General features: G+C 50.9%; 4 protein-coding genes across 4 annotated transcripts; 2 read left to right on the top strand and 2 right to left on the bottom strand.

The window, feature by feature from the left end:
• Nucleotides 1-138: 138 nt before the first annotated feature.
• On the bottom strand, nucleotides 139-2,049 carry HO133_006738 (uncharacterized protein; the record flags this gene model as incomplete). The annotated part of the gene is made up of 2 exons (XM_037297635.1): nucleotides 139-1,843; nucleotides 1,976-2,049. 2 exons carry the CDS (start codon nucleotides 2,047-2,049, stop codon nucleotides 139-141), a joined length of 1,779 nt encoding a protein of 592 aa, XP_037147071.1.
• Nucleotides 2,050-3,104: 1,055 nt separating this feature from the next.
• On the top strand, nucleotides 3,105-4,818 carry HO133_006737 (uncharacterized protein; the record flags this gene model as incomplete). Its single annotated transcript, XM_037297634.1, has 3 exons — nucleotides 3,105-3,287; nucleotides 3,346-4,163; nucleotides 4,215-4,818. 3 exons carry the CDS (start codon nucleotides 3,105-3,107, stop codon nucleotides 4,816-4,818), a joined length of 1,605 nt encoding a protein of 534 aa, XP_037147070.1.
• A 3,607-nt stretch (nucleotides 4,819-8,425) lies between these two features.
• On the top strand, nucleotides 8,426-9,580 carry HO133_006736 (uncharacterized protein; the record flags this gene model as incomplete). Its single annotated transcript, XM_037297633.1, has 1 exon — nucleotides 8,426-9,580. One exon carries the CDS (start codon nucleotides 8,426-8,428, stop codon nucleotides 9,578-9,580), a length of 1,155 nt encoding a protein of 384 aa, XP_037147069.1.
• A 315-nt stretch (nucleotides 9,581-9,895) lies between these two features.
• HO133_006735 (uncharacterized protein) lies at nucleotides 9,896-11,341 on the bottom strand (the record flags this gene model as incomplete). Its single annotated transcript, XM_037297632.1, has 1 exon — nucleotides 9,896-11,341. The coding sequence occupies one exon, from the start codon at nucleotides 11,339-11,341 to the stop codon at nucleotides 9,896-9,898; it is 1,446 nt and encodes a 481-aa protein (XP_037147068.1).
• Between the last annotated feature and the right edge of the window lie 1,426 nt (nucleotides 11,342-12,767).

Below are 12,767 nucleotides of genomic sequence, written 5' to 3'. Positions count from 1 at the left end.
GGCGATTGAGTAATGCTCCGTTAGAGCTACGGAAAGGCTTGGTTATTCTCAGCTTTGTATGCTTCGACCTTTTTGTACAACAGTAGACACCCGGCCGCGCTCAGATTATCTGGATACCCATAGTCAGGCCCGCCATGGTCATGGCCATAATCGAGCTCCCGTTCCTACGTAGTCGTCGCTTTCGCTCAAAGAATCCTCACTCTCACTTGTCCACACGTTCATATGTGATGCGTCGATGTCGCTGACTAAAGATTCCCCTTCCTGCTCGGCAATCCTTGAGCGCTCCTCCTTCAAGTAATCCTCGAGGCTGCTATCGCCCCCTTCACCCACGAGGTATCGTCCGATCAGCGTCCCACTTGCGCGACGGACATCTCTATGGTCATCCATGTTCCAGAGCTGCGATATTAGATCGAAGACCCCATACACGCTGGCTTCTTTTAGCTTCGTGGTCTCACGAATCGTGGTAAACACTGTGTAGGAAGAGGCTTTTCCTGGATGTGACGATGATTCATCCACTTCAAGATCCCCTAGTGAGAGGTTGGAAAGCGTGGAAGAGTGTCTCGAACAGAATCCCTCTAGGCTATGAATACCGACTCTGAAACCTTGAAAGCGAACCGTCTTCAAAAAAGGCCAGTGGCACAAGCCGACGACAACCATTAGACGGCAAAAATTGTTTGGACCGATGGAGAGGCTTAGCCCTTCGAGACCAGGCGCCGAATTCATAAATTCGGGGAAACGTCCTTTGATCAAACATTGTCTTTGAGCTTCCATGTCGCTTGGGGATGCGAAATGTGGCCTGGTCTCTTTGATCCAACAATCGTCGAGAAGATGTATGCCGAGTTTGGTGAGGTGAGATATGCTTCTCTTCATGGCTACAAAGACCTTATCGCCCTCCAAGAGGAGTCTCCAATTGAAGGACCCAGAGATAAAGTTACCGACTCGAAGAACACGCTGGTTGCTGCCTTCTGAATCATTTCCTCGTAGATAGCCGCCATTCGGTGTCCTGCCACCTAGACTAGCACTGACCTGGTTGCTGGCTGTCGGAGCGTTGTAATTGGCATTGCGTGAATCCCGGCTACTTGCCTTCCGAGCAGGTTCACTACCAGCGCTGCCGGCTTGAGTGTTCACGTTTTGACCTCCGTGAATGGCTTCATCCACCGCAAGCAGTAGTGAGCGAGTAACAGCAACACTATCCGATTCAATGGATGGCTGATCGTAAAAGGCGCCATTGAGAAGTTGGGCAATTTCTTTTTGATAGCGGGAATAATTGCCGTGCTTTGGCATGTAGATTGTTCTCAAGTTTGGAAGATGCTGAAGTGCATCTGTCAATTTGCTGGAAAAAAAGTCCGATCGCCAAGCGCGGTCCTGTTCTGCGCAATAGTTTTGATAGGTCGAGAAAGCCTGATCTAGTCGTTTTTTGCCGTACGTGTTACAAGCTTTGAGAGCACCACGCCCGCGATGATAAGCTCGCCAGGCCCGTTGGCTAGCATTGAAGGTGGGAACTGGAATGCCGGAACACCGTTTTCGAACGGCCATAAATTCTGGCGTTTTGATGTTACGCTCCCATTCTGTTCGTTCTAAATCCGTAAAGAAGTCGTGCTCGTAATGCAGGCTGTGCACAAACTTGTTGATGACAGGATGGTAAGCTATCTCCAGTAGTCGGTCGAAGCTGTCCTCTTTGAGTGTGAGTGTGACCGTTGTAGCGATGTACTCGAGGCCGATTGCAGCGAGCATCTTGCTCATAAATCGTATACTAGCTACTTGAGTCGGTGTGAGGTAGCTAAAGATCATGTGAACTAGTTCCACCGGCATACGGTTGAGAGGGAACCTTGGAAGTTCAGACCTAATGATGGGTAAGTTCATTGATTCTAGATGACAGCGTTTTAACAACATTTGCACGACTACGATGTATGGAACTCTCGGAGCGTTGAAGAAGCCCTCCGGAAGGGTTAAGAAATTCAAATAGAAGACTTACTCAGTTGGAGCTGTGGGCAGGGGATCTGAGTCGTTGATAGTCTTCTGAGCTTTCTTGGTCTTTGGTCGTGCCATGTTTACTCACAGGGGCTTAATCGAATTTCCCTCGCCAGGAGGGAGACTGGAGATATTGGTCTGTTGGGACGTCGGACAAGCTGCCAAAGGGTGTGACTGGCGCGGTCTCGACTATGCTTCGGCTAGAATAGCATACTTCGAGTTTCAACTCTTTCACAATAGACTAGGGATACAGCAAGACGTGAGCTAGCTGCAGATTGAAATCAGTATCCCTGAGTGTTGGGGCCGTAGTAATCATTACGACCTTCTCCTGCTTTGACGACTAGTCAGTGAGTCTAAGATCGAAAACTCAGATTGTGTCATGCCAGGCATTAAGACCATAGAAGCTTTGAGGGAGCTGAGGAACGTGTGGTGATAGAGAAAGACTGGTGGGACGATTGTGCGTCAAGATTCATAGACGCGTTTGGCGCACTAGCGGCGAAATGCCAGCACGTGACATTGCTTGGCAACAGTACCCTAAAGTATACTCCGAGTTAACAGTGATCTCCTGAAGTAGACCGTATTCTATGAATATAATGTCCAGTCGCATAGGAAACACATTCTTCTACGATTTCCCCCCTCATTAAGACAATCATGATCATCATTCGCCGGAAAATTTATCCATTTACAGTTAGCTCGGGCTTTTGCTAGCCAAGAAAATTGCAAGGTTTTGCAAGTCTTCAGAATGATGAACATGACACGCTCCAAACACTTACGCCATTTCACCTTCCTGGTAGTACGTGTGTCAGTGGTTCAATACCAATAACATGGCGTTCGGTCTTGAAATGCTTGCTAGAAGATGAAAAGACTCTTTTCGAGGTTTTTATGTCCGCTGACCACCGAAATCATCATACCTACACCGATTGGTGGGTTTTAGAGCGCTATTGTCATAAATAAGGCGCCAATTTGCCGGCGGGTGGTCCTAAACTCGCTTAATCTCTTGCCTCTTTCATTCTTTTATCAGTCTGTCACCGAGAGCAGTCTATCTTTGAGTCCGATAGACACACTCAAGTTTTATTGAACCCATTACCCCACAATTGCGTTTTTGACGCTCTTATTAGACAAATACGGGTGCAATGACCGCACTCAGCGAGGTAGCATTCAGTGGTAGCCCACCGAAGGATCCAGCAGGGGTTGAAGAAGGGGAAGGCATGCAAGCCCGCATCGAGCGGCTTGGCAGGCAAAGACCTGCCAAGTTCAAAACCGTATGGACAGAGTTTGGCTTTTGCTTCTCACTGTTGGCATCCATGATTATGGCAGTAAGTAGTACTCCTGGCCCAAGTCTATGTCAACACCGGCCACTCACCATGTCGGTAGGAATATTTCGTCAGTGGTTTCAACGTGATCCTACCGACCCTGGCAACCGCTCTCGACATCCCTGCTCAATCACAGACGTGGCCCGCCAACGTATTCTCTCTGATCACGGGGGCTTTCTTACTTCCCTTCGGCCGCCTCGCCGACATCTACGGTGGCTGCACCGTCTTCATGTTCGGGATGATCTGGTTCTTCCTTTGGTCTTTGATAGGAGGCTTCAGCCGCAATTACCTCATGCTAAACTTCTGCCGCGCACTTCAGGGTCTTGGACCTGCTGCGTTTTTACCTGCTGGGGTCATGCTGCTAGGAAGCATCTATCGCCCAGGGCCGAGAAAAAACCTGGTGTTCAGTCTTTATGGGGCTTGTTCGCCTATAGGCTTTTTCACAGGTATTTTCTTTGGTGGACTGAGTGGACAGTATCTACCTTGGGGTTGGTATTTTTGGATTGGATCGATATTACTGTTTCTGATTAGCTCCATTGCTTTTTTGACGATACCGTCCGATCGTTACGAGAGGCAGGCTTATGAAGTCACAATGGACTGGCTGGGAGTCTTTACGATCGTCCCAGGGCTGTTGTTGGTTGTCTTCGCTATTACTGATAGCTCTCATGCTCCTGATGGTTGGAACACACCTTACATTTACGTGACCTTTGTCTTGGGCTGTCTATTTCTAGGTGGAGCCGTTTACGTTGAGGGGTGGATTGCAAAAATGCCTCTATTACCATTCGATCTATTCAAGGTCAAGCATATGAAGGCGCTTGTGGTTGCGCTGTTCTTCTCATACGGCGTATTTGGAATATACCTCTTCTATGCTAGCTTCTAGTGTGTACTCATCAGCCCCCAGCTATGTTTTTACGCTAACCTCAAGCCTAGTATAGAGAAAGTATTGCATGCGACTTCCTTGCAGACAACGGCATGGTATACGCCAATGGCTGCAGGCGGCATCTTCCTCGCAACGGCGGGCGGCTTCCTGCTTCATCTACTACCAGGAACAGCCCTGATGATAATCTCAGCCACTGGCTACGTTGTTTGTGTCCTGATGTTCGCCATAATGCCCGAGAACCCCAACTACTGGGCCTACATCTTTCCCGCTATGATCGGCGCAACCGTGGGCGTCGACATAACCTACAGCGTCAGCAACATCTTCATAACGACAAGCATGCCTAGGAAGAGACAGGGTCTTGCAGGTGCTTTGATTAATTGCCTCGTCTTCCTAGGCATCAGCGTCTTTCTCGGGTTCGCTGATGTTGTTGCCACTGCTACATCCCATCTTGGGCTCAAGGAAAGCTACAAGGTGGCGTGTTGGTTTGGTGTTGGCTGTGCGGGGGTGTCTTTGCTTCTGCTAGTGGGCTTTGTCAAGATCGACAAGGCCAAGAGTGACCTCACGACAGACGAGAAGGCTGAGTTGGAGGCAGAAGTCAATATGATGCCGGTTGCTTCGCGGCCGGATGAGGTGGAAACGCGGAGGGAGAGTTAAAATAAATTCCATGTCAAGCTGAGATTTCAATCGCTCGGAAGCATCTGTTTGACCCAGATTCACGCTGCCATCATGGTCACCATCTGGCGTACAACGCTCCATTTAGAAACAAAGATGCCCACAAGTGAGCCACATGACGTACAGCTTCCGCATTATCGGAATAGCTGTAAGTGCTATCAAATTCACCCCGTCAGCCTCGGAGTCCTGCATCTGTGATGTGTCTGATGCGTACATACACCTGACAAAACTTACGTCATCGGTGTTCTCCACAAGAACAGCACGACTTTTGACATCACCACCGGTCTAGATATGTCACGAGCGGCATGACGAGTAAGCAATGCCTGTGTGTTCGATGATAGAGGTGGGTATCTCAGTGGTGTTGGTAAAGATGTATCTTTAAATCTCCGCGCTTGACGCCAGGAATTTCCTGCTTTGGAGCCGTTCACCGAACACGAAGATATGGCGTAGGGCAGACAGTGACATACGCGTCGTCGGTCTATCCGGAACATAGATGATTCAAGATGTGTTCACACCGGAATCTGCACTTAAGCTCACTATTTTTTCGAACACAACATCCACTGCCACGATCAATGCTTTCGTCATTCTATCTGCAGTGTCCACGCGATTAATTTGAAATGGAGGACGCCTCCAGTCGAAGTCATTGTCGATGTCGATCGGTATCCTTTCAAGGCTCAATTTTTCAATCTTAGGGCAGGCAGTTATGCAATGAACGCTATGTGTGTCGGTAGGCATGGGGAGATCTGGATCCTTGATCTCTCCTAATGGGCTTATGGTTCCTCTTGATAGAGTGAACGGAGTGTTTGCCACTAGCGTAATAGGCACGTCTTGAAAAGGTAGGTCACGTCTATCTAGATCTGAGCCTCAAGTACGAGCGCCAGAAAGAGGCAGTCTCCTTGAGACCCTGTGGCTTCAGGAGAGCAGATCTTCGCAGGTCTTGTTTCTGATCAACCGCCCGGAATTGAACACGTACGATATCCGAGAAGACGTGATCGCTGGAGACATCGAGAACAGCTGGCATTGCGTCCCGTGACCTATCGAGCGGGGCAGCCAGCTGCGTTTGACAAACATGAGGCGAAACGGCCTTTTCCCCACTCTCACCCCACAAAACATCCGCCAACCTCCCCTCAAATCCCGAGGCCTCCTCTTTCAACACTCCATCGCTAAACAAATTGCGATGCCATCAGAGCACACCTTCTATTCCTACGCCCGTAACCCACCCAAGGAGCGCGGTCTCCACATCCGGTATATCAAAGAAGGTCAAATACCCTCCTCACCCCCTTCTTTCTCTCCTCTACCTCTCCTCTCCTGGCTGGCAAGATACGCTCACGTAGACGACGGAGGCGGTCGAATGAGAGAAATACCAGGAAGATGACCTTGTCAGGACGACCCCAGAATAGGCAGCCGGCAACCTCTGCGAAACAAAGAAAATGAAGAACAGTTCTGGAGAAATCTGCACATGTTGACGGGTCTGCAGAAAGAATATTTGGCGTTTGAAAGGGATGAAAAGGCCCGGAAAGATGAGACGAGTGGGGATGCAACGTTTTGATCCTTCTCTGAAAAGAAGTGTAATGTGCAACAAGCTAATGAGAAAGATGGGGAAGTGAGATTCGTGGTCGTTTGGTTGCAGTGAGTGGATGACCTTTCAGCATGAGCTGGGTGTGAAGCAGTAGAACACAGATTGTTGGCATACGCGATCAGGCGTTCCGCTGTAGAGTACTGTTGCTTGCGACCATCCAGCCAAAGGCTGTTTTACATAAGCATAGTTTGTTGCTTCATAACCTGACCGAACCGCTGAGATGGAGGCTAGCCTCGACACATGCAAGTTTAGGAACTCGATCGTCACGAAAGTCATCTAAACTAGTTGGTGAGATGGATCGTGGTGGTGGCGAAAACACCACCGCAATGTTACAGCAAGCTCCTGAACGACTCACACGATTGAGGTGTGAGACTAGGGATTCTGCAGAATATCCGCTTCACCAGCTTCAGTCCAGGCAGTCTATGCCTCCGGAGGGAAAGTCGACACATAGGCACCAACAATCGTTCCACGAGCCTCTGAACACTCTGAGTTGTCCGGTATCTCGATACGACCACCGGGAAATAACCGTCCGAGGCAGGATGCGGCGGCTTCAGCCATTAGAGCAACAAAACCCCTGAGCCCCAAGAAGCGCCCCACTCCATCCTGGTGCCAAGAGACCATTCTGAGGAGAAGACTTCCAGCTTGCCGGCAAGCCAATGGAAAGCAAAGCCGCTCGTGATGGCTGCCTTCCCGCGCAGCCAACTTCCTCCGCTTCGTACGCCACCACAAAACGGAACGGTGATGACAGTACGACACACGACAGCCAACGTAGACCGAGAGATGCTTCTACCGCGAGAAGCTACCGCTCACTGAGTGAGGTGGCTGGCGGCATGAACGTTGCTATGCATTCAAACGACTATAGTCGAGAGCTTACCCGTCAATGGACTTGGCCGAAGGCATCTTTGCGGTATTCTACCTGCGAGAATGAGGCCTCAAATGGCGCTGGTGCATTCTCAAGACGGGCAAGCATTTGGGCAAAATTGAATTCGAAGCTCGGCATCTTCGCATGTCCCCCGTTCCATACACATTCCTACGAGTCCACCGGCAGTCACTGATCCTTTAGAAACCCAACCATCTTTGAAGCTATACAAACCTCCAGACCAGCCGATTATCGTATGTGCGCGGTGTAGCAATGCCTCACAACCAACAACGTCGTCGAGGCCGATCACGCGGCCCTGTCACTTTTCCTCTTCGTCGATCGAGCGCCTCTCGTTCGGGCGCACCATGAAAGCGTGTATCCTTCGTATAATCAGACAGTCGGCCTCGGCAACCAAGGCACCAGCACAGGTCTCTAGCAGTGAAGAAGAGGTCAGAGGACAAGCGGTAGGCGCTCCCCAAGCAGGTGCGATGGGTACGGGGCCCATCAGATGCACAGCAGCGAGTACTGACGATACAGGAGCCAAAGCCAAGACACGCTACCCGTAAAGGCTAGAGTAAACCACATTCGTACTCACGAGCTCCACGCGCATTCTCGGTCTCTTCTCGACAACTTTTTGTGCGTTTGGTATGTCCGGTATAAGCGTGAAATCCGATCGCGTGAATGGTGCTCCAGAGGGTTGCTTGATAAGCGTGAGCATCAATGCCGAAATATGCGCTTACTCGTATCAACTTTACCCGGATATACACACTCTAAAATCCGACAAATCCGAAACTTCATAACCCGCGGATTGCGGTGGGTTCCGGGCGAGTTTTCGGCGTGACATGCCCTAAAACCCACCCTAATCTACTCCCTTTCTTTTAAACCTCGAAACTCTCTTTTCTATACTAACTATATTCACACAATAAATTTTACGAACATTGACGAGTCATTTGATATCATTATATCGAGTTCTCATAAGATATAGGCATTTGGATGTTGCGCCGGATTTATCGGATTTAAGAGCAGGTAGATACGAGTATCGAGCAATCAATGCCAAGGCATTCGGTCAACGAACGAAAGTAGAAAAGAAGCGCTTCCCCTCCCGCAGGGAAATCCCCTTCAATCCATACCAGTCAAACATCCAAGACAAAATGGCAGCTACCCTAGCTCACCAACCGGCCCCCAAACCCAAGAGCCTCCTCGGCTACCAACGCATCCTCGCTCCCACGGCAGGTGTGCGGGTATCCCCGCTATGTCTCGGGGCCATGAACTTCGGCGAGGCCTGGTCAGGCTTCCTGGGCGAGTGCAACAAGGAAACCTCGTTCGGCATGCTCGACTACTTTTTCGAGAACGGGGGCAATTTCATCGACACGGCCAACAACTACCAAGGCGAGGAGACCGAGAAGTGGCTCGGGGAGTGGATGGAGTCGCGTCGGAACCGCGACCAGATCGTCCTCGCGACGAAATTCACGTCCCCTTATCCATCCGAGCCCGTGACGATAAAGTCGAACTACCTAGGAAACTCCTCCAAGAGCCTGCGCGTCTCCCTTGAGGCTAGCTTGAAGAAGCTTCGGACGAGTTACATCGACTTACTGTACATCCACTGGTGGGATTTTACCACTTCGATCCCCGAGATCATGAAAGCGCTGCATCACGTCGTTGCGTCCGGAAAAGTGCTCTACCTGGGGATCAGCGACACACCGGCCTGGATCGTCAGCAAAGCGAACGAGTATGCCCGCCAGCAAGGTCTTACCCAGTTCAGCGTCTACCAGGGTCTATGGAACGCTGCAGTGCGCGACTTTGAGCGTGACATCATCCCCATGTGCGAATCCGAAGGGATGGCTTTGGCTCCATGGGGCTCACTCGGCCGAGGCGCGTTCATGAGCCCGGAAGATTACGAGAAGAAGGACGAAGGTCGCAAGGTTGGCCAATCCGAAAATGGGAAGAAAGTCTCCGCAGCTCTCGACAAACTCGCAAAGGAGAAGGGAACCCTGATCACCAGCATCGCATTGGCGTACGTGAGGCACAAGTCGCCGTATGTCTTCCCGATCGTCGGTGGGCGCAAGATAGAGCATCTGAAGAGCAACATCGAGGCGTTGGGTATCGAACTGAGCGATGAAGAGATCGATGAGATTGACGGGGCTGCGCCCTTTGACCACGGATTCCCACTCAATTTCGTTTTCGAGTATGGAGGTGGCCCCAAGTACAATTCCAGGATGGGTCCGGGTGATATTTTCTTCGTGAAGTCTTCGGGCGGTTTGGACACTGTGCCGAGGAGCAAGGCTCCGAAGCCTCACAAGGACTGATTCCTCTCGATGCCATACGCTCGAGTGATGAAACTTGGGCGAAGACCCGCTCATCAAATTGAGGGCATATATCTGATGTAGGGATTTGAACCGATCATGGATTTGCAACGTTGGCAATTCGCCTTGAATATAATCCGAGGATAGTAATCGGATCTTTTCCTGTTTTCGAAAGATCACGTTTTGACCAACAAAAATTTCAAGAGTATGAGAGCGTACTTTAGAGGACGTGGAGGCAACAAACCGCTCGTATCCAAAGTCCACGGGTAGAACCCCCCTTCATCCAACATCTTCTCAACAACTTTCCCAATTCCTATGTCAACTTACTTCATCAACACCCCACTCTACAGCATCATAAGCCTCCCTTACAACCTGCACAATCGTCTTCAACTCTGCTTCTGTGACAGTATACGGCGGAGCAATCAACACATGATCACCCCTGACCCCGTCGACAGTTGCTGCCCCAGGATAGAGAGCAACTCCTAGATCAAAAGCCTTCCTCTGCACCCTATAACCGAACTCGGTCTTCGGCTCAAAGCTCCTCTTCGTTTCTTTGTTCTGCACAAACTCGATGCCCCAAAAGAGGCCCCGGCCCCGGATATCGCCTACGTATTTCCTACCCTCTAAAGCCTCACGTAGTTCCCTCTCGAGAAACAGACCCCTGTCTCTGCACCGCTCGACTAGACCGTCTCTCTTGATGATCTTCTGCACAGCCAGTGCACTCGCGCAACTCAATGGATGGGCTTGATACGTATGCCCGTGATTGAACATCCCCGTCCCATCTCTCAACCCCTTGACCACCTTCCGACCAACCAACACACCCGCAATCGGCGCATAACCGCCGCCTAACCCTTTACCCATGGTCATGATATCCGGCACCACGGCCTCTGGCTCAAAAGCAAAATAAGAGCCGCAGCGGCCCATGCCGCACATCACCTCGTCCAGAATCAGCAAAACGCCATACCTATCGCATACCTCCCTCACGGCGCGGAAATAGCCAGAGGGAGCAGGCACGCATCCGGACGTTGCGCCGACGATTGGTTCGGCGACGAACGCGATGACGGTCTCAGGCCCCAGACGCTGAAACTCACCATCCAATTCTTCAGCGAGGCGCATGACATACTGCTCCTCCGACTCCTCCGCACGTTGATACTGATACGCATACGCGGGGCCGACATGGCTCACATTACTCAGCAAGAGCGGCTCATACGGCACCTTCCTCGCGAGATTACTGGACAGGGACATGGCGCCGAGAGTAGCGCCATGATAGCTCTGCCTCCTGGCCACGAAATGCCTACGCTCGGGCCGCCCGCCCTCGTAGAAGAACTGCCGCGCGAGCTTCATCGCCGCGTCCATGGCTTCGCTGCCGCTGCCGACGAAGAAGGCCTTCTCGAGCCCGTACGGAGCGCCGACGTCGAGGATGACGGAGGCGAGGTCTTCGGCCGAGGACGTCGTGTAGGCGCCCGTGTGCACGTAGCTTACTCTTCGCATCTGCTGCAGGGCGGCGGCGAAGACCTCGTCGTTGTTCTGGCCGATGCAGGAGACGGCGGCGCCGCCGCAGGCGTCGATGATGGTGCGGCCGGAGGAGAGGGTGAGGTGGATGCCTGAGGCGTGGGTTACGGTGTCGGGTTGGTGGGCGAGGGAGCGGTGGAGGAGGGCGGGGTTGTGGGGGGACTTGGTTTGTGTGGCGGCGGGTTGGAAGCCATAGGAAGGGATGGTGGAGTGGGGATCGAGGGTTGGATCGGAGGTGCTGTGGGGTGCCATGGTTATGGGTGGATGAGATGTTCTTTGTTCTTCTAGAACGATAGGGATGGGGCGAAGGTAGGTGAGATAACGTCAATCAAGTACTCAAGCATTTATAAGATGACAGCAAAGGTTTGCCTCAACGCGAGAATGAGAAAGCTGTCAGAAAGACGCCGCTATCATGCTGAAACAATAATGGGGAAGAGACAAGAAGGGGAAACCCCACACACGCCGTGGGAGACGGAAAGCAAACCCTGGCGGCTGGACTTCTCTTTCTAGGCGTGTTTAGTGCCGCAATACGCTCACTGCCGCCCTAAACTGTATTAAACCCCAACATTTTACCAACATCGAAACCTAAGCGAATACAGGCGCTTGAAAGCCCCTATCAATTTCTTTTCATATCAACCTCATTATTACACTGTCCCATGCGCAGGAGAACCAAAAGAGTACATATCTTCTGCTATTCATGCAACAGCTCTGTAAAGTTGGGATGTACACGAGCGTGATAGGCATTTCTCCAGCGAAGATTGGGCCCAGGTTTCAAAACACTGGTTAATTATTTGCCAACAGCTTTTGTACGAAGATTGATGCGCGCTTGAACTGGGAGGAATGATAGAGACAGCACGTGAGTGGGTGCGACACGCGCAGCAATCACAGGCATATTTCCAAAAAAGACTCAGCCCTAGAGTACTTGTAATTCTCGTATACCTACCCGATAAGATACTCGTAGGGCTAGATTCTTAATTACGAGAATATGCAGCACACGTCGTTTCATTCAAAAATTGATAAAAATGATTCGCTTACAAAGTTAATATAAGCCATTCTTTCATATTATTTGATCTGCAAAATTGTTTTTTCAAATGATACCAATACAGAAACATCATCAAACATCACACTCATAACTAAATCTCATATTCAACTGAACAGGTACGGGTAGATGTACCTAGCCGCCCCGTCTCATACACCAGCATCCGCATCTAAAACCCAACGATGCTATTCACGCCCGGCCATCTTTCGACCCAATCGTACCGACACTGCGATTTCGGTTGCTCTCAAGTATACCCATGGTCCATCGGGTACCTACCCGGGCAGGAACTTCGTCCCCAATGATCACTCGAATGCGTTTTTCATCCCGCGTTACGTAATTAGGATAAGTCCACGCACGCTTTTCCAGACGTGTGGCTGGGGAGATGGGAGCGAGTTACGACTCATGAGCCAGCGCGGAATGAATCATATCATGAGGCATCTGCGGGGGTCTGAGAAAGGTGAGGGCTTGATCAAGACGCGGAGGGGTGGCCGTCGATTCTTCGTACTATGTATGCGTGTGGGGAGTATCTGAGGCCGTCTAGGTTTATAAAACCCCAGGCGATGATGTTCAACTCAAGGGTGTTGCGCGTGGACTTGTACAGAATGTATGGATTCTTTGAATTTCGAATGCTAGCCGTAG

Source organism: Letharia lupina (genome assembly GCF_014066315.1).
Source record: "Letharia lupina isolate WasteWater1 chromosome Unknown contig_26, whole genome shotgun sequence".
Lineage (NCBI taxonomy): Eukaryota > Fungi > Ascomycota > Lecanoromycetes > Lecanorales > Parmeliaceae > Letharia > Letharia lupina.
This window is presented reverse-complemented; position numbering and strand designations above follow the sequence as displayed.